Source organism: Vigna unguiculata, chromosome 7, assembly GCF_004118075.2.
Source record: "Vigna unguiculata cultivar IT97K-499-35 chromosome 7, ASM411807v1, whole genome shotgun sequence".
In the NCBI taxonomy this organism is placed as follows: domain Eukaryota; kingdom Viridiplantae; phylum Streptophyta; class Magnoliopsida; order Fabales; family Fabaceae; genus Vigna; species Vigna unguiculata.
In genome coordinates, this window is record NC_040285.1 from 34,701,518 (window position 1) to 34,729,223 (window position 27,706).

Below are 27,706 nucleotides of genomic sequence, written 5' to 3' on the forward strand. Positions count from 1 at the left end.
AATTTAGAAAAGAAATATGTATACATCAATTATATGATAATAACCATGGAATATAAATTTACATAAAATAATTCTCTTTAAAATAATTGTATTTTTTATAATTCTGAATAAAATTATAAATTTATAAATGTTAACGTTTTTTCAATTAATATTTTTGCTTTATTCACTTATTAAAAAAATACAAATAAATTCAATAAAAAGATATTATATTTAAAATTATAATTAGATATAAAAAAATTTATTGTTCATGGGTATCTTGACGATAAATTATACTCACTCTAGGTTAATAAATGACTAATTAAAATATTAGTAAAAAGGAAAGGAGGGTACAATTTTTACTTGTAAGCTAAAAAAGTAATATAATGTTTGTAGAAAGTAAAAAAGAAAGACTATATGAATTTATTATTTAAAAAAAATTAAAAGGTATTTATTGAAAATAAAAAGTTTATCATCTGTTATCCTTTACTCAAAAACTCAAATCCTAAACATATACCTGAAGCGCAAATACTCCATACTTGTGATCAAGTTTTATTTCATGAATTTTCATAATGAGTTGAACAATTCTTTATGAACATGAATGCTTTATTACTTATTAATACACATGTTTGAAAAATATCAATCTATTGAAAAAGAAAAAAGAGTGAAAGCTATAATTAGTATTTTGTGGATATGAGAAATCAAATTTTAGGATTTGTTCATTATTGTTTGTGAAACCCCTTTTATTATTTCCTTTCTCTTTTCACTCCCTATTCACCAAAAACACACACCAGCTCAACGTTCCTTCTCATCTTCTCTGCACTGGTCTCCTTCACTCCCTCAAACCAGAGGACTACAGCCCCTTCTGACCCATCCTTGTTCCTGATTGCAGCAAACAAGTCAGAAGGACCAGTCCAAGACTTTCCTTCCTAGTTAAACCTCCATCCCCTCAGCGTAAGTAGAATTTGCTTCTCATTTCTAATCATTTTCGAATTCTGGAAGTTCTTCTTTGGCTAGACCGAAATTAGGGCCCTATCCTTATTGTGTGAACCTCCATTTCAGTCCCTTAGGTTGTAAATTGGGGTGCTTCATGTCAGGTTTTACAGAGGGGGTTTCACTGGGGAGAACAACACCAATGAGATCTGAGTCTAACCACATAAGACACTGACACCACTCTCAACCAAAAACCTTAAGGCAATGGGTTTATGGGCCTTGATCCTTATATGGTGCTCTACTTTCTCAATTCTGGTCAATGTGAGACTTAGACTCACACTTGGATTCCTAACACTTCACTATGAGAAGCCATACTTGCTAGTTGGTGACCAGTTAAGGTAAGGGAAGCTAACTCTTCACTCAATTTTCGTGTAAAATGTGTCTCTGAGTGATTGGATTGCATGATCATGTGTTTAATTAATGTTTGGAACTGCTTGTTGTGTGAGATTGAGTTTTGTGTGAATTTGTGTAGCTCTGCATGTGAAGAACAGATGGGAATCCTGGTAATTTTGCCGAGGCGAGCAGCTCTCGCCTAAGCGAAAATACTCAGAGGGTTGCATCTGTCACTGCGCGAGGTCTCGCCTAGGCGAGTTGGGGTCGCTTAAGTGAGAGATCCTCTCGTCTAAGCGAACCAGCTTAGCCTGAGTGAGAATTTGCTCAGAATTGTTGAGTTGCCATTGTAAGAGGTCTCGCCCAGGCAAGAGCAGCTCGCCTAAGCGAGACAACTCTCTAGCTTAGGTGAGATCCTCTAGCTTAAGCGAGATTCATTGCAGAATTTGATTTCCTTCTCTGTGTTAGATTAAATGAAGTTGTGCTAAGTGGATTGATGTGATAATTGTCTATCCTGTACGTGAGTTATATGAATAATAGTCAATGTGATGGAATTGTGTGAATTTGGTCTGTATGAGAATGTGATGGAATTAGGATTTCAGGAGAAATTCTAAAGATGATGGTTATAGTGAATGTAAGGACATGAGGACTCAATTTGGTGGTATCATGACGCTCCTATAACCATTAAGACTCATATAGAGTATAATGGATTATGTCGGGATGAGTAGCAGGAGGTCCTAGTCTATGGACCCGATCCGTCATAGACGTGAAGGAGACTTACCCTGGGAGTGGTTTGGTGAATATCCCTTGTGCCCAAAACTCTACAGAGTTTAGGAACCGTCATAGGTGCAAGCCACCAAGAGCTCCAATATGACTTACATAATCTAGACGGATATCGAGTCTAGAATTGTGAATGCGTGTTATGATTGTAACGATTTGAACAATTCTGATAAATGTGATAAACCTTGATTGGTGCTTAATTATTAAATTGCATGATTTCTCTTTATTTAAATTAGCTTACCCTTCTTGCATATGTTTGTTCTATGTGTCTTTCTCTTTTGCAATGATCGCCATTAATGATTGGCGTGAGCAACTAAAAGTGCAGGTGAGGATACACTCCTCTTGGATATGAATTGAGTAGTGATTGAGCGCTTTCAGCAGTAGCTTTCACCCTTTATTTTGCTTAGATGGTTAGGTGTTTTGTAACCCCTTTCTTAGTTAAGGCTGTATGTATAGACAGTACATGTATGGTTAACTAAGGATGACTGTATTGATACTTTATACCGGCCTATTCCTATCATTTGCTTGAATTATCATAATATAATGTTTTATTTGATAGCATAAAAATTATTAAAACGGACGTTATATTGTTCACGCAGATAAGATACTGATGTAAGGCAAGTAGGTGATTCAGTTTAATACACCAAGGAACTACCATCACATCTGGAGCAAATACACCAAAGAACTGCCATGACATTCCAGCTTAAATTAACAAGGTAAGTAACAAGGCATCGTTCACCTAAAACCAGACGTGAAAGACACTTAAAATACAATTTTGGTAATCTCATATCCCCTTTTTTAAAACCAGATTATTCTGTATAGATTTAAAAAATATATTAATTATATTTTAAATAAAATATTTTTATTTAAAACCAATTTCTTTTTGTGTAATTTTCAAAATATATGTTAATTATTTTTTGAATAAAATAATAACAAGCAAAATGAATCATAAAAATAAAAAAAATTAGAAAATTCAATTATATGGTTCACAATTTGTTTAATTTAAAGTTTATTAATAAATAGCCTTTATAGTTTATATTATTTAGTTACTATAATTGAAATACTTTAAATTATTTAGTTACTATACAAATAAAATTGTAAAAATATACTCTTAACCCTTAAATGAGGTAAGTGACTGTGTAAAAGTAATGCTAAAAGGAGCTCTAACCTTCCTAGGAATGGATATAAATATAACTCTCCGCACAAAATTTACTCCATTCTCACAAGTGATTATCTCGCTCATCTGATTCTTCTGCAAAGCACAGATTCAGTTAACTTTGTAGAAGCACAGATTTAGTTAACTCTGTAATTACAGCATTTCTTGATATTTGAATTTTAGAAAGTTTTAGTCTTTTGCGGATGTTTTCAAAGACACATTCATTCTTTGATTGGGTGTAGGCTTCTTTGATCATGCTTGTCTCAATGTACAAGTTAAATTTTTATTCTTTCTGGCACCTTATAAGTTCTAAAGACAAGAAAGATTGTAGAAAGATCGAAGAAGGAGCAGGGGAGTGAAGAAAGAAAATCAAGAAGCAGCCAGGGTTTGTTAAAGTGGTTAATGCACTGCGCGTTCTTGATTGAGATAGAGTGTTTCAGGTTGATTCTATTTTGTTTTGGGTGTGTTTTTGACAGTTCTGGGAATGTGAAAGCTTTGACCTCTACACAGTGCTTGTGCGCTCTGTTGTTGATCCTGTCAGAAAGTTACTGAATTACAGATATTGATGGTGATTGAGAGTTATGTTTTTGTATTTGCACTTTCTTGCATTCTTTATAAGACTTTTCTGGTATAGATTACAATCTGAACTTTAAGAAGAGCTCTGTTTGCATATTTTCTCTTAGCCTGGTCATCCAAGCCCATGGACTGTCTTTAACTTGAAAATTATCAAACCCAGCAGAAAGATGACACAAATTTTTACAGTAAGAAAGAAAGACAGATAGCGAGAAACAGAGGAGAAAGATAAATAAATTAATGACATGTTTGTCATACAAGAAGACTATAATAATGTTGTTGGAATAACTCTGTGCAAGAACTGGATGTAAAAATATCACGTAAAGGTATTTCTAAACTCTAACTCTAAATTAGTCTCCTTGAAAAATGTGGTGAAAACATTCATGATCCATTTGATTCAACCAATCTTACTTTTGTTGGAACTAGGGATGGTAACGGGGCGGGTACGGGTATCATGATCCCATCCCCATCCCCATAATAAAAATTCATCCCCATCCCCATCCTCAAACCCAACGGGTATACAACTTTTGACCCATCCCCATCTCCACCGGGTAACGGGTATTTTCTTATACCCATACCCATACCCATTTTTATTGTTCCATATATCAATTAAATATTTTTTATAAAAAAATTTAAAAATCACACCAACGGAATCATGATACTATCAAAATATTCAATATTAAAATAACATACTCTTTTTGATTTTCATGATGTAGAATATTAAGAAAAATATTATAATAGTATAAATCTCAAATTAAAGTATCAAATAACAACTAAATAAAATTCAAATAATTATATAAAAGCTAAAAAATTACACATTACTAAAATTTTATAATAACCAAAATATTTATTAATTTTACAAATGATAAGTGGTTTCATTTGCATTCGATCCACCTACACATAGAAAAAAAATGAAAAATTAGATATGATATAATAATTGAAATTGAAAATTTTAATTACTAGAATATAATGTACCTTCTTCATCATATTCATTATCATAAAGGAGTAAAGATAATTAAATGTGTGACCCAAATTTGAGAATATCCATTTGAACATAACATAACGGAAAAAAAAATGTATAATTAAGATTATGATAAAAGGAAAAGTACCTTGAAGATCTGCTTAAACCTTAAAGAACAAGCCAAACAATTAAAAGAGAGTAAAAAAGTGTATAACCAAAGTAACAAAAAGAAGAGCTACAAAATAAGAGTCAAACATTTTCATGAAAATAAATAAATAAATAAAGATAATCAAATGTGTAACCTAAAAATTATTTCATAGAATGAAATTGAGGAACACCTATTTGAACATAACCATGTACAGAGAGTAAAAATTATGTAATAAGAATAAGAAAAATTACCTTCAAAATTAAATCTTGAAAAACAAACCAGACAATTGAGAGAGTAAACAAAGTGTATAACAAAAAACAAAGAGAATGAAAAATATGTTATATATATATATATATATTATATTATATTATATTATATTATATTATATTATATTATATAATATTATTATGTATATATATATTATATGTGTGGATATCTTATGTTTATATATATATATATATATATATATATATATATATATAATTATTTATATATATTATATTATATTATATATTATATTATTATTACTATGTATATATATTATATGTGTGGATATCTTATGTTTATATATATATATATATATATATATATATATATATTTATAGATATATATTTATTTTAAGTATATATTATATTATATTATATAATAATATAAATATAATAATATATTATATTATTATGTATATATATTATATGTATATGCGTAGATATTTTATGCTTTTATATATATATATATATATATATATATATATATATATATATTTCTTTTAAATTTTTATAAATTTGTAATGTTATAAATTTGTTTATAAAAGATCTCACTAGTTAAATGATTAATTTGTTTTATACGTATATATTATATATATTATATTATATTATTATGTATATATATTATATGTATATTATATTATATTATATTATATTATATTACATGTATATGTGTAAATATATATATATATATATATATATATATATATATATATAAGTATATTTTATTTATATGTATATATACTATATTATATTATACTAGTGTAAACACAGGCGCTATCGCGCCTGTGTGCACGCATTTTTTGAATTATATTAAGAATTGATGATATTGTAATGTTATTAATTTAATAAACAAAATAAAAGTATATTTATAAAAAATAAAATAAAATGTACGAAGAAAATAAGAGAAAAATAACTATTGATGAATAGTAAGAGAAAAAAAGAAAAAAGAGATAAGTAAATAATTTTATAAAAACTTATAAAAATAACCGTTAATTTTTAAAAATTTAATAAATAATTAAATTATAAAGGGTAAAGTTGGAATTATGAAATGTGGACACAAAAGAGGGAATCCCCTTTATATATAGTTATAGATTATATTTTATGTGTAAATATATTATTTATTTATATATATTTTTTAGATTATTTAATAAATTATAAATAGTTTAGTAATTTAAGCGGGGACGAGTATTTGGACGGGTATATATATATCCCCATCCCCATCCCCATCTCCAGTTGAAAATTTCGGGTATTACCCATACCCATACCCAGTCAAAGCGGGGATTCCCCGTCAAAACGGGGACAGATTCGGGTGATACCCACAGACACGAGTTTATTTGCCATCTCTAATTGGAACTAGTAGTAAATATAGACCTAATCTAATACACGTAAAACAGTAAAGAAGCGACTAGATAACAGTAGTCTTACTATTAATAATTCAAAGAAAATTATGAGATGATAATATCATGTTCAATAACCATTGATAAAGAAACAGAAGTATAGGTAGAAAGATAAAATGAAATATGACGAGGGTTAAAACTTAGGAGAATGTATATCATATTTTTGGTATCATATATAAATACTTTAAAATTGAATATAATTTTCAAAAGAATTTAATATTATTCTCAAACGAAAATTGAAATTTGCTGCAATAATTATGATGATATTCAATGTAAGTGTTGTGAAATTATAAATTTAATTAAAAATAAAATAAAAGTTATTGAAATCTTGTACGCATAATACCATGTAGCCAATCTATTGAAGGAGTTGATTGTTACTGTGACAAAGGTTTGGAATGTTACGATGTTTTCACTGGTGGATTTGTCAAACAGAAGAGTCATGCACTACCCCATATAGCTGCTGCTGCGGTTTCATAGATATAAAATGTGCTTTGGCTCGACAAGAACATAGTACTCCAACGAAGGGAGTTAAGGTATTTCTTACGTCAGTAGTTGTAACTTAAAAACGTTAATCAAGAGACAAAGCTCTGTAATGTCCCAAAAACATATAAAATGGCACCAATCAAATCACATCTACCAATCTTATCTATGATGAGTCCGTAAATACCACAGCCCCAACATCTTCACCATTCAATTCATTCACTATCACGTTATGCATAACCAACACACACTCTTACTCAGACTCCCCTCGTTGCCCTCTCACTCTCTCACCACCATTCATCTCCCCATAACCAAGACAAAGGTCATCGGCACGAGAAGGAAACGCAATCGCAGTTCTTCCTTCAGAAGAAGCAATTGGGTTGTCCCCAATGCATTGACAATGCATTGTACTTCTCGCTGTGGCAGCGATGATAACAACAACAACCACAACGGTGCCACTTTCCGCAACTCCAAGCTGAACGAGTCAACCTTCCTGGCTTCTCTCATGCCCAAGACAGAGATTGGCGCTGACCGTTTCCTCCATGCTCACCCACATTACGACGGGCGCGGTTCTCTCATTGCTATCTTCGGTGGGTACCCCTTTCTCTAAAGGTTCTCCTTTTTTGTTCATGTTGTGGTTATTGGTCATGAGTTGATGTTGGTGTTCTAATTTGAGTACTGGGTTGGGTGGCTGCGTATTTGGTTGAAGAACGTTTTGTTGGGAGACAGAAATACGAGTTTTGGCGATTATTTTCAGGCTGAATTGAGAGGGGTCACAATGAGTATGTTTGATGAGGTACATCGGGGCTGGAGGGGAAGTATTGTAGTTCTTTAGAGCCTTCAATATAATTGACCTTGCATGAGTATAATTTTTCATAGATGCAATTTTCACCATGTAGTACGGTCACTGGCATAGTGCTGATCTAATTTATTTCCTTAAAAAAATTTCATCGACTAATATCTATTATGTTTGTATTCTGATGATCAATTGATGTACTTGTTTATATGATAAATTAGTTTAATCATAAGAGCTGCTTGTTTGCAGATTCTGGTGTAGACCCGGCTGCAGCTGGATTACAGGTGACCTCAGATGGGAAACCAAAAATTCTCGATATTCTTGATTGGTAGGAATTAGCTAATAGATATTGAAGTTTTATCTGGTTTGTATTACTTTACCAATAAGCAATGATATACTTATTTCCCCCTCCAGCACCGGGAGCGGAGACGTTGATACCTCAAAGGTGGTAAAGGCTGATGCTGATGGTTGTATTTTGGGGGCTTCTGGTTAGTGCTAGCTAAGGAAAAATTATGGGAAAATTCTTCAATATGTTGTACTATTTCAACTATCTAGTGCCTTCATCTTAACATGTATCGCTTGTGATGACTGCTAGTTGCTTATCAGTTTTAAATTCTTGATTGAATTTGAAGTCACAATCCTACTTCAACTATTCTGTTTTATTTTTTATCTTTTGTTTTGTGCTCCGTTCCTAAGAAAGTATCTATAATATTTAATCATTCTTTTCTGTTTCTTTCTTCCTTCTCCCTAGTCAACGAATATGAACCACATTAAGTTCTTGTCTGTGTTTAAACATTCATGCAAAATCTGTACAGGGGCGTCTTTGGTCATCAATACTGCCTGGAAAAATCCCTCTGGTGATTGGCATGTGGGTTACAAATTGGTTTATGAACTCTTTACAGAAAATTTGACTTCTCGTTTGAAGGTAGCATTGGACATTTTCAGAATATTATTATAGTTGCAATTTGTACTTAATACCTATGGCTAATAGATTTGATTTTCCCATTTCTTCTCCTAATTTAATCATTGGCAGAAAGAAAGAAAGAAAAAATGGGATGAGAAAAACCAGGAGGAAATTGCAAAGGCTGTAAAGCAGCTTACTGATTTTGATAAGGTTTTGTAAAATTTGCTTGATTCTTCTTGTATGCCATTATTTCAGTTCTACGATATGATCTACTCATAACAGTTCAACATTTTATTTAGTAGGCACTAGGCCTTCAATATTTTAGAAGCAAGCTACTGCAAGCGCTGAATTAATTTTTTAAGTGCATTTCTTGAAATGTTTTTCTTGTTTCTCTTTTGTATGCATGCATATAACATGAATAAGGTGTTTGGAAAGACAAAAGGTATTCTCCTTCCTTTTAGTGACAGATGTACATTTTCTATTATGTTTCAGTTTGTTACATTTTTTCTAGTTTCTGCTTTCTTTGATCGGCAGAAAAATTGCCTCATAGCCTTAAAAGTATAAGTGAATAAAAGGTAGAAAGAAATTATTGCGTTTATACTAGCATTGTGGGAAGCGTGATTATGTTCATGTGGTGACTCATGTAAAACAATGAAATCTTTCTTTTGTTTTTTAGTTATCAGTTTATATTTCTAATAACTTTGTGAACCGATAAAAACCTTCTCTTGTTATAATATTCCTGTTTGCATTCCATTATATATTTCTATTCAATGTAACTCAAAATCTGATTTGTCTTCTTTTCTAGGAACACGTCAAGGTGGAGGAAGCTAATCTTAAAAGGGTTCGTGAAGACATTCAGAATAAACTTGATCTTCTGAGGAAGCAGTCTGAGGTGGGCTGAACTTGTTATTAACTTCTGTTGATCTGTATATTGCTGCCTTTTCCACTCCTTGAAACCAGTATTTTATTCCAATATCCATTTAGCTATATGACATTCTGAATTTCTGTATTGCTGAACATATTTTTTATGTGTGAAATATGGTGTCATTTTCGTGGTGAATGATGAATTATTGTTCCCTGAACTTTTGATTGGATGCAGTTGTTTTCTTTCCTTCATTTTGGGCATTGGTCTATAACTTTTTCATGGGGACATCTATAATGGTTATGGGGAGAATTGAGGAGTTGTGAAGAAGTTTATATTCTGTGTTACACTCTGAACAGTGATATATTTTTATAGTATGATTATAACCAAGTAAATTATAAAGTAATACGTTATAGACATGGACTCTAAATTTAATAGAACTAATGTTTTTAGGGTTGTTTAGGAGAAATATCATCTGCTTCTGCTATTCCTACTTTTGATACTTTTGTCACAATGATTTTGGAGTCTGTGTTGTCACACTGTCAGGTTTTGCAATGCTAGTGACGGTGACGTTTCTCACGTAGTTGGGATGCAAATATGTGAGGTTTTATCGTTAATACTGCTTTAACAAAAGAAATAGGTTTTTTATAGTTGAATACTCTTTGCTTCATAAAATGAACTTGAATAACTCAATACCAAAAACAACATAGATCAATAGGAACCACATAAAGGAACCAATAATCACATGAGCTGCATGTGCTATATTTAAAAGGCTCTTTCAAGTTTACACCCTCGAGGGAACCATGAACCTCTGTATCCTTTGTAAGAACCATAAATTTATGATGGTTCATAGGGGTGAAGGTTTGCTTAACCCATGGTTTGTAAGGTGAGGACTATCCAAGCCATATAAGAACTGGACTACATTGTTCATACATATAGTCAGTGTGCGAGGCTAAACACACTCCCTTGAGTTGCAATTGAGGTAGCCCTAAAGATGTTGCCTTAAATGTGGCTAGCAGTGATTGCAATTAAGGTGGTTTTCCAGCACACTCCCTTGTGTTTAGAGCTATGGGCCTGACATGTCGCATCTTACATTTGGATTTTGGACTTGGCTTTACTCCATAAAATGGCCCGTAAGGTGAGGATTTCTCAAGCCTTATCAGGATTACATTGATCATGTTTTAGTCGATGTGAGACTACTCCCCCCTCTCGAGGCTGCAACCATGGTGGATCAACGGAGACCACAGTTAAGATGAGTTTTCAATAGTAGCTCTACTGCTGTTAGTGATGCTCATAACTAGCTAGTAGCAATGATAATATTTTTATAAAACATTTGTTCCTGTGTGAGACAATGTTGGAAGCATTGCATTCTTCACAAAAACACAATTACTGCTTCATCTCTATCTTTCGTAAAAAAGTTCTTCTAAACTTGTGCTTTGCCTTTTATTTACTTTCTGATCTCATTCATGTTTTAGTCAATTTAGTTGTCTTACCAAAATGGCAATGCTGTTATATGTTTTAGAGTTATGATGATAGAGGGCCTGCCATAGATGCTGTTGTCTGGTATGATGGAGAGGTTTGGAGGGTTGCAATTGACACACAGAGTCTTGAGGATGATCCAGACTGTGGGAAACTTGCTAATTTTGTACCCTTAACTAATTATAGGTACATTTGGTTGCTTATGTTATTTACCTGAAGTTTTAATCTCAGTTGATTGTTTTCGTGCACAAAAGTGTTTGGAAATTGGTTGATACTCATTTTTGACTGAATGAATTTATTGCTTAAGGCCCCCATGCTATAGTTACACCTTACAAGTTAATTAAAGCTCATTCTATTTGTCATGAACTCATGATGTGACTCTTTGTTCCCCTGCCCCTTTCTACTCTTTTTCTTTGCATTGAAAATAAAGTGTGTTTTCCTTTGAATTATATATGAATTTTGTTTTCTTGTCGTATTGCTTTTGCTTCAAAACAACTTTGCAGGATTTAAAGAGTATATTTGTTGCATAATGATGTACATGTTTTAAAAGGAAAGTGTAAGATGATTGTCAAGTCATCCATTGATTTATAGTTTTTAAAGGACTAAAAAAAGTATCTTCTGAAGCTCAATAAATGTTAAGCAGGACTTGCATGCTATACATGAAATTGTTGTTACTTTCAAATCATTTCTTGCTTCTAAGAAAATTGAACAGTTTTAAATGTAAACATTAAATAATATTTTGAGCTGTTTTTTTATAACATTCTGGACAGCTCTGTTTATTTTCTTAAAAATGGATTCTAAGGTGTCTTGCAAATTTATGTATCAGTGAACAAAAACTTAACAAGAATAACTACCACACGATGATATACTATACAGCTACCTGAACAATGTGCTATTTTTTTCTATGAAAAATAATTCTTAACTTAATTTTATTATTTTTTTGGTAACCGTTTCTAGAATGTTTTATTAATAGTTTCTCCTAATGTTTTATGAGATCTTCCTCTAGTCTCACATAATTAGACTACTCAAAATTTGATAAACTTTTCTGAGTTTTCTCACTGGAGCAGAGCTATTGGTCTTCTCACATGACCAAACCACTTCAATCCTGAGTTTCTTATTTCCATCAATTGCTTCTTCAATAGGTGCTGTTCCAAAGCACCTCACATTTTCATCTCTACATCACAAATAATTCTGGTAAAATTTAAAAAAAGAAAATTATTATTTTCCAGAAATAAGTAACGTGACTATTAAGAAGGAAAAAGGCAGTGGTTTCTCCCATCTTTATTGTAGTAGTTGATACTTGACAGATGTTTCTGAAGTAAGTAGTCAAGTGGCATTGTATAAATGAATGCAGTTTAGCTATAGGAGCAATTGACATTTTAGTTCTAATCAGCGTGGTAGGTATTAAAAGTTAAAATGATTTGAATAATAACTATTACTGTCTACTTTTCAGGACTGAGAAGAAGTATGGTATCTTCAGCAAATTAGATGCTTGTACATATGTTGTGAATGTCTATAATAATGGAAATGTCTTAAGCATTGTAACAGATTGCTCCCCTCATGGCACCCATGTTGCTGGTATAGCTGCTGCATTCCACCCAGAGGTACAGTACAGATATAGTTTTATCCATATATTTCAATTCGTATGGAAAGTATTATACATTATAATATAAAGTATTGTTGGTAGGAACCTTTATTGAATGGAGTTGCACCTGGAGCACAATTAATATCTTGTAAAATTGGGGACTCTCGCTTAGGTTCAATGGAAACTGGAACTGGTCTGACTAGGGCTCTGATAGCTGCGGTGGAGGTGGTTCAAATATATTTTTTTTAATGGCATGACTATCATTCAGATTTCAATTATTGATGTATATTTGTCTTTAGTAGTATTTATCTTTGACAAAACTAATTTTGTTTAATAATTTACAGTGCTTGACATGTATTATTACGTTGTAGTGATGTGCCTTGTCTCATTTCTTTTGTAGCATAAATGTGATCTTATCAATATGAGTTATGGTGAGCCTACTTCACTGCCAGACTATGGACGGTTCGTTGACCTTGTGAATGAAGTATCTTCTAAGACTTCCTTTTTAACTGGGCCAATTATATCTTTCCTTTGTCATTTATTGTTCTCTGAGCTATGGATATTGCGTATGATTTATATCTAGGCAGTAAACAAGCATAGACTGATATTTGTGAGCAGTGCTGGTAATAGTGGGCCAGCATTGAGCACTGTTGGAGCACCTGGTGGTACATCTTCAAATATTATAGGTGTTGGAGCTTATGTTTCTCCTGCAATGGCAGCTGGTGCTCATTCTGTTGTGGCACCTCCTTCCGATGGACTTGAATACACATGGTATATTTTATTCTATGTGAGTTTAAAATTGGATTGTTTCTTATATCCTTTTAACTTTTACCCGGTTCTTCTGGATTTGCATCATTTTTCATTGCATTATTTGTGGAAATATTTACAGGTCTAGTCGTGGACCAACAACTGATGGAGATCTTGGCATCTCTATAAGTGCTCCTGGTTGTGCAGTTGCTCCTGTTCCTACATGGACTCTTCAACGGCGTATGCTCATGAATGGGACGTCAATGGCATCACCATCAGCCTGTGGTGGAATTGCATTGCTCTTAAGTGCAATGAAGGTTCTTGGACATGATTCTTATTTAGACTGTATGTTTCATTTGGTTTTACTATGCAGTTTTATGGTAATTTGTGATGTGAATGTTCCACATGCAGGCTGAGGGGATTCCTGTGAGTCCATATAGTGTGAGGAAGGCCCTTGAAAATACATCTGTTCCCATAGGTGGTTCACCCGAGGAAAAGTTGTCCACTGGGCAAGGGCTTATGCAAGTTGACAAGTATGATATATTTACAAGTCTTTGATTTCATGGAAGTTTTGGTAAATAGTTTTTATTTAAGATTTATTATTGACTTAAATCAAATAATTGATGACAGGTGTTATGAATATATAAAGCAGTCTCAAAATATTCCAAATGTTCGATATCAAATTATGGTCCATAAATCTGGAAAAACAAGTGAGCATACTACATTCTCCTGGACTTTCCATTATGCATTTAGTCATGTACAATTATGATGGTTGCTGACATTCTGATATTTGCCATTGTTGTAAAATATGAAGCATGTGCAGTATTTGTAAGTTTTGAAACTTTTTTAGTTTCAATGGGGCACAAGGGAAAACATGTTAGAAAGTCTCTTACTGTGCTAAAAGGGCTGTAAATCTCATCATTTTCCCTATGCTTAATATAGTCGCATTATCTGTATGATTAACAAAAAAATAATAATAATTCTGGGTAGAACTATTTTGTAACTGTATCATGTCCAAATGTTGCACGCCACCTGTATGTAGTAGGAGATCACCTTCCTACACCTCTCACTATTGTCATCGTGCCCATAAGTTTAAAATTGTTTGGGTGCATGCAGTAGGGACATTGCTGTCCATACAAAGGTGTTATTGGTGTGTCACTGCAAGTTTTTATCTCAAGAATAATTTCTCATAATAAAAAGGCCAAACTACTGTTTTCATTTATGGATATTTCATAAAAACACTATAGAAGTAAATATCTTGATTATATGATGACTCATATGCCTACTTGAGCTTTTGGGCATGTGTGCATTATCCAATTGACTATTTGATGCATGACCAAAACATTTTCTTAATCCATATATTACCTACAGTTCTTTATAGATCCGGTAAGGTCTAGTTCGCTTCTATATGCTGACAAATTAAAATTCATATTATAATTCAGGGGCACAACTCATGTCAATCTAACTTATAATTCAGAGGAACAAAATAGTGGGCGAAAAAGAAACTGGTGTAACCAAGCACCCTAAGTAAATGTTGCATGGCTACATATTTCTAGCAGTGACTTGTAAATAGGACAGGATGTCTTTCACCTTTGTGCAAGTGTTGTATTAATCATGTTTTAGTAGAGCAATAAAACTGACGAGTTATCGTGTCAGTAGTGCTTAATTATTGTTGGAGGAAGAAAAATAAAAAATAAAATAAAGTACTCGTTAGAGCATATACTTTGAATGTCCAAATTATATCCCTTTCTATAATTGCTGATGGCAGAGCCTTGGTCACGGGGCATCTACTTGAGGGAGGCTAGTGATTGCCAACAACCTATGGAGGTAAGATAATTCTTACATTTAGTGCGCATTGATAATTGTAGCATGTTTCAAGTCTTGTAAAATGGAATAAAGATAGGAAAGTGATAAAACAAATAACCAATGACTGATAGTAATATGTACCTAATTTTTATGTTGACGAAGAACTATAAGAATTTGTTGAGTTGACAAACACTGATTTACCTTGCTTTATATAGGGTACAATAAGAAAAAAAGGTAGTGTTTGCTGATATTTTGTTAGGAAATTGTTGGAGGAGTGTTACAAAAGTGATGAGTCTTGATGCTCGTAATTGTGCTTTGAGATTTCTTCTTACAATATTTCATGTGTGTTGTCAAATCTATGTTTATCTGAATCTGCTCATCTAGTGGGGTAAGACTTTTGCTGTTGTTGAATTTGTTATCAATTAACGGAAAAGTAATTTATAATGCAATTCTTTTTGTGTTCTGATGGGGTAGTTTTTTAATAATGTGTTGCACTTATTGACAGTGGACTGTGCAAGTTGATCCAAAATTTCATGAAGATGCCAAGAAGCTTGAGGAATTGGCTATGTTTGAGGAGTTCATTGAGTTGCACTCATCAGATCAGACAGTTGTGAAAGCTCCAGAGTATCTACTACTCACTCATAATGGTCGTACCTTCAAGTTAGTCATCCTTTATTATATCCTTTCATTCTAAGTGTACGTATAGTTTTTTAATTAGTTCATAATGTTATATTTATCGAAAAGATTTAGGGATAGAAATACATCAATGTATGTCTTATAGATATCTGAGAATGAAGAACCAACTGAATTTTTTAAAGGAGCGGACACATCTATTTTAGGCCATTTCTTTATTCTTTATGCACCCTTGTCTGTGTTGTTTCATAGATGGACTTAAGGAAGAAAGTGTCATAGATGGGGTATACTGTTTAATTTAATATTTTTAGCTGATATAAAAATATATTTCTCACAAGAAATTTATTCCATTTCATTCGTTTTTGCACTAATGGAAAAATTTAGAAAGAAATTTCTCCACTTTCCTTATTTTCTATCCGTCCAACCAAACACACCAGCACATATTTTTTATTCTAATCTAAATGAGTATTAGTGTGCGTAGGGTTTTGATATTGACTGGGTTTGGATGTAATTGTTTATATATGTAATAACCATATAATTCTGACAGGGTTTGGATGATCCAAATTTGTTTTTTACATAATGCATACATTTGAAGTAATTTAAAAGTGAATTCTTCCTCTGCTACCACATTTTTTAATAAAAAGGTTATACATAGGGTTAATATTCTTAATGTTTATGGTTAAAGATGATACGTATATGGGCATTGGCATTTATTTTCCATAAAAGCATTGTTCATGAACATATCTCTTTGTCTGAAATATTTGTGAAGTTTTGTTTATTATAATTTATAAGCTACCGTAACTTTTGTTTTAAATAATTTTTAGGAGCATGTTTAGTTGAACTTTTTCAAAAGGACTTTCAAGCATGAAAAATATGAAGAAAAAAAAAGAAAATCTCCGTAAGTTTAAATTAACTTATACATAAACTAATTTGTTAAAATTCTCTCATGTAGTTTCTCCAATTTTATTTTATTTATTTATTTATTTTATTTTTAACTTTCTACATGAGCTAATTTTAATTTGTAGACAAGTCAGTATCATTTTTTTCTTCATATCGTTTCCTCTCCTAATATTGCTTTTAAAGAACCTTGTCCAAACAGGTTCTTGGAAACATGAAATTTCCATTTACAGCGACAAAACTTGGTAGTTGTTATGCGAGAAAAAAAAGGCCTCCACGATGAATATACATAATCCCAACTTATTTTCCTTGAAATTTGTACACTATAATCTCTAATCTTTCACATGCATCATTCTTAAGCTTTTCTGCTAAAATATACTTTTCCTATCAAATAGTCTTGTTTCTTTTCTTCATTTATTTCAACTGTAAAGTAAGGGAAATAAAACTGATAATCTAAACTACAATGAAGTGAATGAACAACAACTAGTAACAGACACATGAACATAAACCTAGACATGTACTATATAACTGAATTGCTAATTTTGTTTTTTGTTTTTGTTTTCTTAATGACAGACGAATTATATTCCTTTTTCAGCATAATTGTAGATCCTACCAATTTAAATGATGGTCTGCATTACTATGAGCTTTATGGTATTGACTACAAAGCACCATGGCGTGGTCCTATTTTCAGAATTCCAGTTACTGTAACTAAGCCCATGGCTGTAACTGACAGACATCCTCTAGTTTCATTTTCAAATATGTTATTCCTGCCAGGTGCTCTTTTAAAAATGTTTCCAGAAATCTCTTTGCATTTAAATTATATTTCGCAGTGCTTTTGCAATTTTGGTCTAGTTTATATTCTTTAGTCCTAAAACCAATACTTCATGTCTTAATTTTGTGCTTCACCAGGCCATGTTGAGAGGAAGTATATAGAAGTGCCAAATGGTGCATCTTGGATTGAAGCAACCATGAACGCATCAAGTTTTGATACAGTTCGAAGATTTTTTGTGCACACAGTTCAGGTACAATCTGCAGTTTGAAATTATTGTAGATTAAGTATGGAACTTCTCTTGACATGCTCACTATGTGTAGATATGTCCATTGCGAAGACCTTTTGCAAGGAGGAATGTGATAACTTTTTCTTCTCCTGCTGCCAAAAGCTTTACCTTTAGGGTAGTAGGTGGCCAGACATTGGAACTAGTCATAGCTCAGTTCTGGTCAAGTGGCATTGGCAGTCATGAGACCACCAGGGTAGATCTTGAGGTAACAGGATTCATGTCTATATCTCCTATTTTTTTGAATTGGTCAAACTACGTCATGAGAACTTATCTAAACTCCTTTATTACGCCACCTTATTAATTTGATAATGGCTACCAAGAGTTTTTGGCTATGTGTGGCACTAAATGTGGAGGAGATTTTACCATTTTTTTTTTCTTTCTGTTTTTGTATAATAAGAAGAAATTTACTTCCACCATAAACAATAGAAGATGCTAAAAATAATGCTTCTAAAATAATTACTAGAAGAGAGCTCTTCAATCCCTTTTTGCATAACAAGGAGATCTTGAAGTACCCGTGTGCTCAGAACACTGAAAGTCTGAAGAGATGCCAACAAAACAACCACCTTCCAAAGCATTCCTCTTTCAATCAGATAGTAACCAACTATTTGTAATCCACATTAATAAGCCTGAAGAAATCTCTCATGGTAACATGTGGCATCAAGATGTCTGGGATTTGATTGGCATTGTCAGCTGAAATTTAATCTCGATTGAAATCCATGGTTAGTTATGTCCCTTAGATTAATAATTGAAGAGAAAATAACACGGCCAAAGACAAGACAATAAATGGCTAAATTAATTATAAATGACTCCCTCTGTCTAAAGGGAGTTTTGATATGAAGGTTTGAAAAGCACTGATGACCCAATACATTAATTAATTTTCAAGCAGGGCATAATTTTCCATCATTTTGAACCCATTGATGTTTATGGTTTTCAAATTTTCCCCATTTTCTTTGGCTTGTGCAGTTTTAGTAGAATTTTATTAATTAGTGGAAAAATCAAGCATGTCCTTATAAAGCATACAGATGAACTTTCTTTGTAATTCCCTTTTAAAAAAATTGTTAGAATTTAGATGTGCAAAAGTATGTGTTTGTGTTTGTATATAGTCTTATCTTTCAAGTTCAGCACCTTTTGTAACTAGGCCTTGCATATTGTTGGACGCTTTGAAGAGTAAGGGTGTCTTGTTTTCTTCTGTGACTGTAACTTTTCTCATAACTTCTGGTCAAAGAATTGAATGGGAAATTACATTAATTTTTCATTGAGATGCAATGTTGTTTAGTTATATAAAATTCCAGGTTATGTATCATGGTATAAAAGTCAATCAAGAGGAAATTGTACTTGATGGGAGTGAAGCACCAATCAGAATTGATGCTGAAGCGCTATTGGCATCTGAGAAACTTGCACCAGTAGGAATTCTAAATAAGGTTAGCTTGTAAAATTCAACTTCTTTTTGTGCTATTCCTTTGTGCTTGTGATGTGGGAAAGTAATGAGCTTTAACTTATTGTCCTAATTTATGTTAAAAAAATGCAGATAAGGGTCCCCTATCGACCAATAGATGCTACGATTAGCTCACTTTCAAGTGATCGTGACAAACTCCCCTCTGGAAAGCAGATACTAGCTTTGACGTTAACGTGCGTAGTTATAAATTTCTTTGTGTGCTTAATTTATCTTTGCAATGTTTAGATGACCTGTTCTCATTATTCTGATTTCAGATACAAGATCAAATTGGATGATGGAGCTGAAATAAAACCTCAAATACCGTTTCTAAATGATCGGATATATGATACTAAATTTGAGTCTCAATTTTACATCATTTCCGATTCAAACAAGGTACATTCATTCTGATATTTAATTTCATTTTTCTTTTGAAGATTGAAGTTTGAGGGAAGGTGGAATGATTTATCATTTATGATACTTTCTGAGGCATGCGGATAGCAAGATTTGAAAAGAAGACTGAAAAATTGTATATTATTTTCTTAGGATATACTAGTCTGGACCTAGTGATTACAGGGAATAATCTTGTTATCATAATTACTGGAAATAAAAATGGAAACAAAATTGCTTTGAAATGTTCTTTATACACATGATACACAAATAACACTCTGAATATCCCATGTCAGACCAATTAGTCGAACTAACAACTTGCAATTTAATTTTAAACAATTGACACATTTAAAGACGGGTCAAACTAATCCAAATCCAGGAAAAAAAAACATTGTAGAAAAGTGGTTTGAACTAATATTTATTCTTTTTACCTTTCAATTTTAGTCTAGAACATTTTAAAGATAAATAAAACACATGTTTAAGAATTATATCTAAGGTTGAAATGTGGAAGTAGAGTCCTTCAAGATTGGGTGGGAGCTATATACAAAATTTAAAATGGACTAAAAAACTAAAAAACTTAATTATTTTTTTATCAGTTGCGTTCAAAATTACATTACACTAGTTCTAAACTAATATTTACCGAGAAATGACCTTGCTATTATTAACAGGGAAATAAAAATGACACATGTTGAATATAAGAACATGATAAAAAATGACCTTGCTATTATCACATGTCATTTTCATATTTATCGATTCTGATTGTAGAAAGTATATTCAAGTGGAGATGCCTATCCGAACTCTACAAAACTTCCCAAGGGAGAATACAATTTACAACTGTATTTAAGGTACAACTCTTTCTTAACCATGTACTGGGATGACCAATTATGTTTGTTTCTTATGGTGTTTGATCTTTAGTTGGCATAAATAAACTTTGAATAGTCCAGTTGTGTTGTTTTCTAAGGACCTGAAGGTTTAGTTGTTAATGTTTGCAAAAGAAAGATGGCGTATTTATTACAAGGGTAATAGTTTTAGGGTTTAAAAATATTGAGAATGAGAGATGTATCAAACATGGTCCTAGACTTGTTGGAAAATCGCCTTATCATCGGGGAAACCTCTAGCCTGCTTTTCTTGTGTGGTCTCTTTGTGGGTTGTCTTAATTACAGCTTCAACGATAGTAGTTTAGTCTTACATTCACTAGAGACACTTAAAAAGAACTTCCGAAGTTTGGATTCCCCTTATAAGTTGGATTTATGTTAGTTTACATTCTAAGTCCATATTTTAAGAATACTCCATATAATTTATTGTTTCAGGCATGACAATGTGCAGATTTTGGAAAAGATGAAGCAGCTGGTGTTATTCATCCAGCGGAATTTAGAAGAGAAGGTAGTACATGAAATTTTGAATGACTTTGAGCATCCCTTGTACCTTTTGCTTTAGCAACAGTCTCATTTGTCTTTACATGATTGTGAGTTTTTCAAACGGTTTTCCAAAAGCTCCCCCCAAAAGCTGACCGAAAACAAGAAAAAGTATTTTCCCACCATAAGCTAATACAAACTTTCAGTAGAAGAATTGATATATAAAATTCTATTCTGATGAGAGGTATCCATGAACCCCCCACTATAACATTGTGTATCACTAATTTCTTTCTTATTAAAATTCAAAGTATATATATGTATGTTCTTCCCACATAATAAGACGGGTCTGTTATTTCCTTGAACAAATCAACCTCCTCAAAACCTAAATTGTTTATTCAATTCTATAAATGAGTTTGTTATTTCCTTGAATAAATCAACCTCATCAAAACCTAAACATTTCATCAATTCTACTTTCTTCATAACAACACATACACTCATACACAGGAACCCCAACTTCACATCACCCAATGTCCTCTTTGTTGGAGATCCAACATTGAATAAGAATAAGGCTGAATTATAATATATAAATAGAGTGCAATCCTCACAAATTGGTTTTGTAAGATTAAGTTAGATTTAAAATTCAATTTCTTAAGATGATATATGAGTCTATCCTTTCATTCCTCGATGCCTCTGACTTCAGATGCTTAAAGGACCTCGTTGAAATCCTTTACCACCTTCTAGAAGGTTTTGAAGCCCACCAAATTCAGAAACAAGACTGGCATAACAGAAAACGTGGCTACAAACAAGAGTCAAAACCAAAGCATAAGAAGAAGCAAACATGGAAAATGGAGGCTTTGGACCAAAGGATCGACATGGCGAAGGACAAAACCAAGTCTTTGGAGAAAGAAATTGCAGACGTGGCCAGAGAAGAGAAAAGAGGCATTGGCAAAGAAGCTCACTGATCATTATATGAGCGACCCAGATTTTGGATTCCTTCATGATCATTTCTCTGATTATTTTGTAGTGTTTGAGGAAGGAACTCGAGTTCTTAAAATCTAGGTCGGTGACCAAAGTCTTGCCGCAAAATGGTGTCGCTCTATGTACTCATCTTTTGATCGTCACATTTTGTTGTGTGAAACTATTACAAATAGGATTTTTCCTCATAAGGATTATAAAGAGCGTGAAGGGGTTGAGGAGGCGTATTATGCTTATAGGGTTCGCAATCGATTAAGGAAGAAGGTGTTGGTGCCTTTGTAAAAAGGTGTTGGAGTTGCCTGAGGCGTTAATTTGGGCCAATTGTTGGGATTTGATTCCTTACAATAGGGTTGTCTCTGTGGCTATGAAATTTTACAAAGAGAGGGTTTGGAAGCATATAAGGAGAGGTTTGGGGCTTACTTGGAGAATGTGAAATGAAGAGCACTATTGTTGCTGGTGCTTTGCTTCCCCATGAGATCATAAGGTCATTGAATGAGGATGGTGGGGATGTGGCTGAGTTGCAGTGGAAGAGGGTGGTAGATGATTGTGTGGCAGTGGGTTGTTGGTGTGTGAGTTATGTGAGGAACCTTGGAAGGGGAAGGTTGTGACTTTGTCTGCTGACCCTCAATTTCATTTGATTGAAGGGGATGATCTAAAGTCCAAGACTGAGTTTGTGAGGGAAATGAATTGAGGGATGAACACTGATTTCCAGAATGTGTTTAATCTGATGTTGGAGGTGGCTGTGCACGGGAATCTGAGGCCAGATCAGATGATAAAGAGCTTTTTTGCGTTCAGTGACATGGAGTTTGGTGAAGTCTCAATAAACCCTTGGACTAGTTGTGCTGGATTAATTAAGTACTCAATTTTTATTTCTTTCTCTGCTTCAACTAAATAATATAAAAAAAAGTGGAAACACAATATACCTGGTACAAATTTCTTATTCCTATTTTCTATGACATGTTTGCGGTTTTATTTATAATGTTTTAGCTTCTATTTGGATGCATGGGTCGATTTGTTAAGAAATGTAAAAAAAATTGGTAAACACCCAACATGAGATGTCGAACATAGCACATATTACACTAACTTATTTTCTATAAATTAATAATAGAACCTTGATAATAAGAGACCAATTCATCCTTATTATGCTGCATAACGGATTAGACTTTGAATTCTGAGAAGATAGACTTATACTCAAATGCTCTATTGAGGGATCCTCGGATACCTCTCGCTGGAACACAGTCAAATACAGAGAATTAGAATGAAGCTTCTTATTTGGTCAGTTGTTCCTAAATTTGATTTTTCTCTTGGAATCTTAATGTGATCTCATGATTAACTTACATTTCTTGGAATGCTCGTGGAAGATATAAAATTTATATACATTATCAAAGCTCTGGCCACTTATTTGATTCCTTCTATATTTGTTTAATCACCATTTATGTATGACTTTGTTTCCAGGAGATCATTCGGTTATGCTTTTTCTCTGAACCTGATGGTCCTGTGATGGGAGATAGTTCCTTCAAGTCCTCAACGTTAGTTCCGGGGTATGTTACTGGTTTATAGTCCCTACCTTGTTCCTTAAGGTTTAAATGTTAAATTGTGCTGTGGTACTGATGTTTGCTTATTGATAGTATAAAGGAAGGATTTTATCTTGGTCCTCCACCAAAAGACAAACTTCCCAAGGTACATTGTCCTCCTTTCTTTGTGTATCTCCATTGGAGTTTTGTTAAAATTTAGTAACTTTTGTAATTTTACTTTGACAGAACTGTCTACAAGGATCTGTGTTGGTGGGATCAATATCATATGGTAAACTATCATTTGCTGGTCTACAGGATGGTAAAAGTCCAGAAAAGCATCCTGTGTCACATCGGGTTTCTTATATCATTCCCCCAAATAAGGTTATCATCTACCTATGCACTTACCCACCTTAAGGTCTTCCTTTGTGCTCTGTAATTGTACATATCAATACGTTCTGATTTGGACAAGCACCAAGCTTGCTGATGTATCAACTGTTATAAAGCGTATGCTATACATTAATCTCTAATCATATTTTCCTTTTACCTTCTGCTGAAAGGTTGACGAGGACAAGGGAAAAAGTTCTTCCTTATCTTCCAAAAAGACAGTTTCTGAACGCTTAGAACAAGAGGTATGCAAATATTCTAGTAATTTTATAAAAATATATTTATAATTTACTTGAAGAGTGATAGATAAGCCTTGACTTTAGCTATATTAAGTAGAAGATGCGAGCTTTTGTTCTTATCATTAACAGTTTAAAAATATATGTAAAATAAATATAATAAGTTATTGTAAGAATATCTTGTGAGGGAAGGTCATAATTGTTTTTACTTTTCTATCTCTCCAAATCCAGAAAACATTCTCTTACAGTTCTGATTTATCACAAAGTAGATATAAAAGATTTCAGATCGTATATCTTTTGCCTTAATTGGTAAGAATCCTAGTGTAAGATTGAGTTGGACATTGAGTAAAAATGATAATGATAAAGTTGAGCAACATATGATGAAGAAAACTCATACACCAATACCTTAAGGTTTTGGGTAGAAAGTAGTGTTGTAGTCTCTTATATGGATTAACTTATTGGTGTCAAATCTTCCTATTGAATCTCCCTTCATAAGACCTAATAATGGTATTATTAAGCTGGCATTGACTTGTCCTTTCAGGTACGAGATACAAAACTGAAAGTGTTTGGCGGTCTAAAACAAGGAAGCAATGAAGAGTGCCTTGAATGGAAGGAGTTGTCTGCCTCACTCAAAGTCAGTATATAATTCTCCCTCTCTCTTTTTATATGCGTGTGTGTGTGTGTGTGTATATATATATATATATATATATATATATATTGTTTTACTGTTATTCAAAACTGTATCCTGCTGTTTATTCTCTAGGTTGAAATTAAATCATTGCAAAATTTATGTTTCCTTCCAGACTGAATATCCAAAGCACACACCGTTGCTTGCAAAGATTTTAGAAGGTTTAGTTTCCAGAAGTTATATCAAAGACAAAGTTCTTCATCATGAAGAGGTACATATTGTTCGAGTCAAATGTTTTACTATTATTTCCCCCCTTCCCCCTCTCTCCGATTTTCCTTTACAAGCCTATATTGATGCAATTTTGTGTTGATAAAAGTATTGCTCGATTTAGTAATGCGTGAATGAAATGAAGAGGCTAGTTCTTTGACAATTTTTAGTACACTTCGCAGATAATTGATGCAGCAAATGAGGTTATTGACAGTGTTGATAAAGAAGAGTTAGCAAAATTTTTTGCACTAAAACATGATCCAGAAGATGAGGAAGCAGAGGTGCTTATCCATGTTCCCTATCCTTTTAGTTACCCCTGCCACTGACATGGCATGTGAGTGTTGTTTGTTCAGAACATTTTTCAATATTACATGATTAGTTGTAGTTTTGGCACTTGGACTTTTATAATTATAGAAGTTGGCTGTGCAATTGTTTGTCTGAAAATGATAGGATAGTGAAAACAAACATTTATACCCTGATAATGTATAAAATGTTAGAACAATCATTGTCAGGTAAAATTACTTCCGAAGTTCCATCCCCTAGACAATAAATTTTGGCACTACATTACTATCACCATGGATTTTCACTTTTCAATTTGTTGGCAATCGATGATATTTAATCCCACTGTAGAAAACCAAGAAAGAGATGGACTCAACCCGTGATCAGTTGGCAGAGGCACTTTACCAAAAGGGGCTTGCACTGGCAGAGATTGCGTCTTTGAAGGTTAGAGCTTTTATGTTCTTGAAAGCAATGAGCGTACACTATCAACAGTCACAGTATTCACATTTGCAAAACAGGGAAATACCATGTAGATGAAACATAGATCAATTTTTATATATCCTTACCATCACTGGTCTATGAAATAAGGACAAGGGAATGTTCTTTTAAAAATCTCAAGCACATTTTAATGCAGGTTTTTTAATATTGGAAAGATCATCCACATATTATTTTTTTGATTGGAGAACTTGATGAAAACATATAGGGAACTTGATCTAAGTTTTGTCCATTGATAAATATGTTCTGCCTGCTTCATTTTCCATGCTAGTTTATCTAAAACTTGTTTAACCTAGTAGCTGTTTAGATCGGTTATAATCCCTCATTGGCTAGGTATATAGCCAACAGTAATTGTTGACTCAAACAAATCCACCCCAATTGATATAGCTTTGTAGATTCAGTTAAGCCTAGTCCATTCACAACACTAACATGGCATTGGAATATTCAAACTCCATGCTCCTAATATGTAATCCTGGGCATGAAGAGTGTGTTTAAAGAGCTCATATTTGCTAGGTGTATGGTCGAAGTACTCTTAGGTAGCTTTAGTTGAGCCCAATGCATACTCGATTCAAATAAAATCAACATTTGATCTTGTAGATATTCGTATAGTCAGGTAGCTGTATATTTTCCTTCTCAAGTTCAAACTTTGGATGTCATATTATGTGAAATAGTAAAAGCTACTCTTTTCAAGTTTGGACTTGCGTTATTGGGTTAGTATGATGTTACAGTGTCAGAATAAGTCAAAGATTTCCATTATGAAAATAGTATCACTTAATTATTGTTTATCAAGTAAAACTTGACTTGTATATTGTCAAAGGAGGTAGAAAAGTCCTTAGCTTCGGTTGCTACAGAAGGTGCAAAACAAGATGTGGAGAAAACTGATGAGCAATCCAAGGATGATGACGTTCATCCAGACTTGTTCAAAGAGAACTTCAATGAACTGAAGAAATTGGTTGATGTCAAGTGCAGAAAATATGGAATCCTGTTGGTTACAAACGAGAGGCGTAATCAAAGGCTTGGAACAGCATTGAAGGTATTTTCATTTTGCTAAAAATCTTGTGTAAGTTTCTGCCATTTATGACCCTCTTATTAAGTTCTAATGTAACAAAATCTTTAGTTTCCTTTCTCCACAAAAATCCTCTTGTTGACACAAGTTCTGTCTCAAACTCCTTACACATACAATTGGCGTACTTCATTGTTTAGGAGTGTCCAATAAATTATACTAATCATATATGTGAACCTTATTCAGGTACTGAATGACATCATTCAAGATGATGCCGAGCCTGCCCAGAAGAAATTCTATGAACTGAAGCTCTCTTTGCTTGAGGAAATTGGATGGACTCATTTTTGTACATATGAGAGGGAATGGATGCTTGTGCGTTTCCCCCCAAGCTTGCCCCTTTTCTAGGCTCTTCCCATTGTGAAGTTTTTTAACAGCAATGCAAGGAAATGTCCTTCTACTTAGTTATTTATTGTCATGGCAATCATTCATGCAGCATTAGATTGACCATTTTACTCCAACAACCTCCCAGCTTAATTGCCAGTTTCAAAACAACATTGGAGTTTCCATTCTCTACCAAGCTACCTTCATCCCATCATTGTCCAGGTGTGCTTACAAACTCTTTCTATGTAAAAATAAAAGAAAACAAGATATGACTGTTTTTGTTTTATACATCTTGTAATTCCATTCAAGTGCCTCACAATCCTTCTGTGTGGATCATCCCTTTTGACATTAGCAATTACAGAATTAATGTGGTTTTCAGTTTTTATTTTTTAATGTTTATTGTTCTTTCTTAATAGTTATGTTTTGGTTGGATACCTCCGAATTCAAATATTACATTGAATTCAGACTAATCCAAGCCAAACTGCGTGGAAATACATATTTAAGTGTAAGCAACAATTGAGATCTTACTATTATGCTCT

The 27,706-nt window shown here is 33.1% G+C and overlaps 1 protein-coding gene across 3 annotated transcripts; it reads left to right on the forward strand.

The window, feature by feature from the left end:
- Window positions 1-7,185: 7,185 nt before the first annotated feature.
- Window positions 7,186-27,560, forward strand: LOC114191906 (tripeptidyl-peptidase 2-like). 3 transcript variants are annotated; one of them, XM_028081358.1, is made up of 34 exons: window positions 7,199-7,651; window positions 8,107-8,185; window positions 8,272-8,345; window positions 8,673-8,782; window positions 8,891-8,971; window positions 9,567-9,653; window positions 11,146-11,288; window positions 12,556-12,706; window positions 12,790-12,912; window positions 13,088-13,171; window positions 13,271-13,458; window positions 13,577-13,751; window positions 13,846-13,967; window positions 14,065-14,144; window positions 15,203-15,261; window positions 15,746-15,900; window positions 17,366-17,544; window positions 17,680-17,792; window positions 17,863-18,033; window positions 19,121-19,249; window positions 19,357-19,457; window positions 19,539-19,656; window positions 20,416-20,495; window positions 20,961-21,033; window positions 23,436-23,521; window positions 23,609-23,660; window positions 23,741-23,875; window positions 24,052-24,123; window positions 24,656-24,748; window positions 24,918-25,013; window positions 25,192-25,290; window positions 25,640-25,732; window positions 26,601-26,816; window positions 27,033-27,560. In XM_028081358.1, exons 1-34 carry the CDS (start codon window positions 7,294-7,296, stop codon window positions 27,189-27,191), a joined length of 4,134 nt encoding a protein of 1,377 aa, XP_027937159.1. In that variant the 5' UTR covers window positions 7,199-7,293; the 3' UTR covers window positions 27,192-27,560. The 3 variants fall into 3 exon arrangements, 2 of the variants coding, with proteins under 2 accessions (XP_027937159.1, XP_027937160.1); XR_003606033.1 differs by lacking the exon at window positions 27,033-27,560 and having other exon boundaries at window positions 7,186-7,651; window positions 25,192-25,343; window positions 26,601-26,786; XM_028081359.1 differs by lacking the exon at window positions 8,272-8,345 and having other exon boundaries at window positions 7,365-7,651.
- Window positions 27,561-27,706: the final 146 nt, after the last annotated feature.

Excerpts from the sequence above, each read along its gene's own strand:
- LOC114191906 (XM_028081358.1), top strand. The coding sequence starts at position 7,294 with ATGCATAACCAACACACACTCTTACTCAGACTCCCCTCGTTGCCCTCT. Across the intron at positions 14,145-15,202 it reads CCATAAATCTGGAAAAACAA|AGCCTTGGTCACGGGGCATC; the intron begins GTGAGCATACTA and ends TGCTGATGGCAG. Across the intron at positions 21,034-23,435 it reads AGCGGAATTTAGAAGAGAAG|GAGATCATTCGGTTATGCTT; the intron begins GTAGTACATGAA and ends CTTTGTTTCCAG.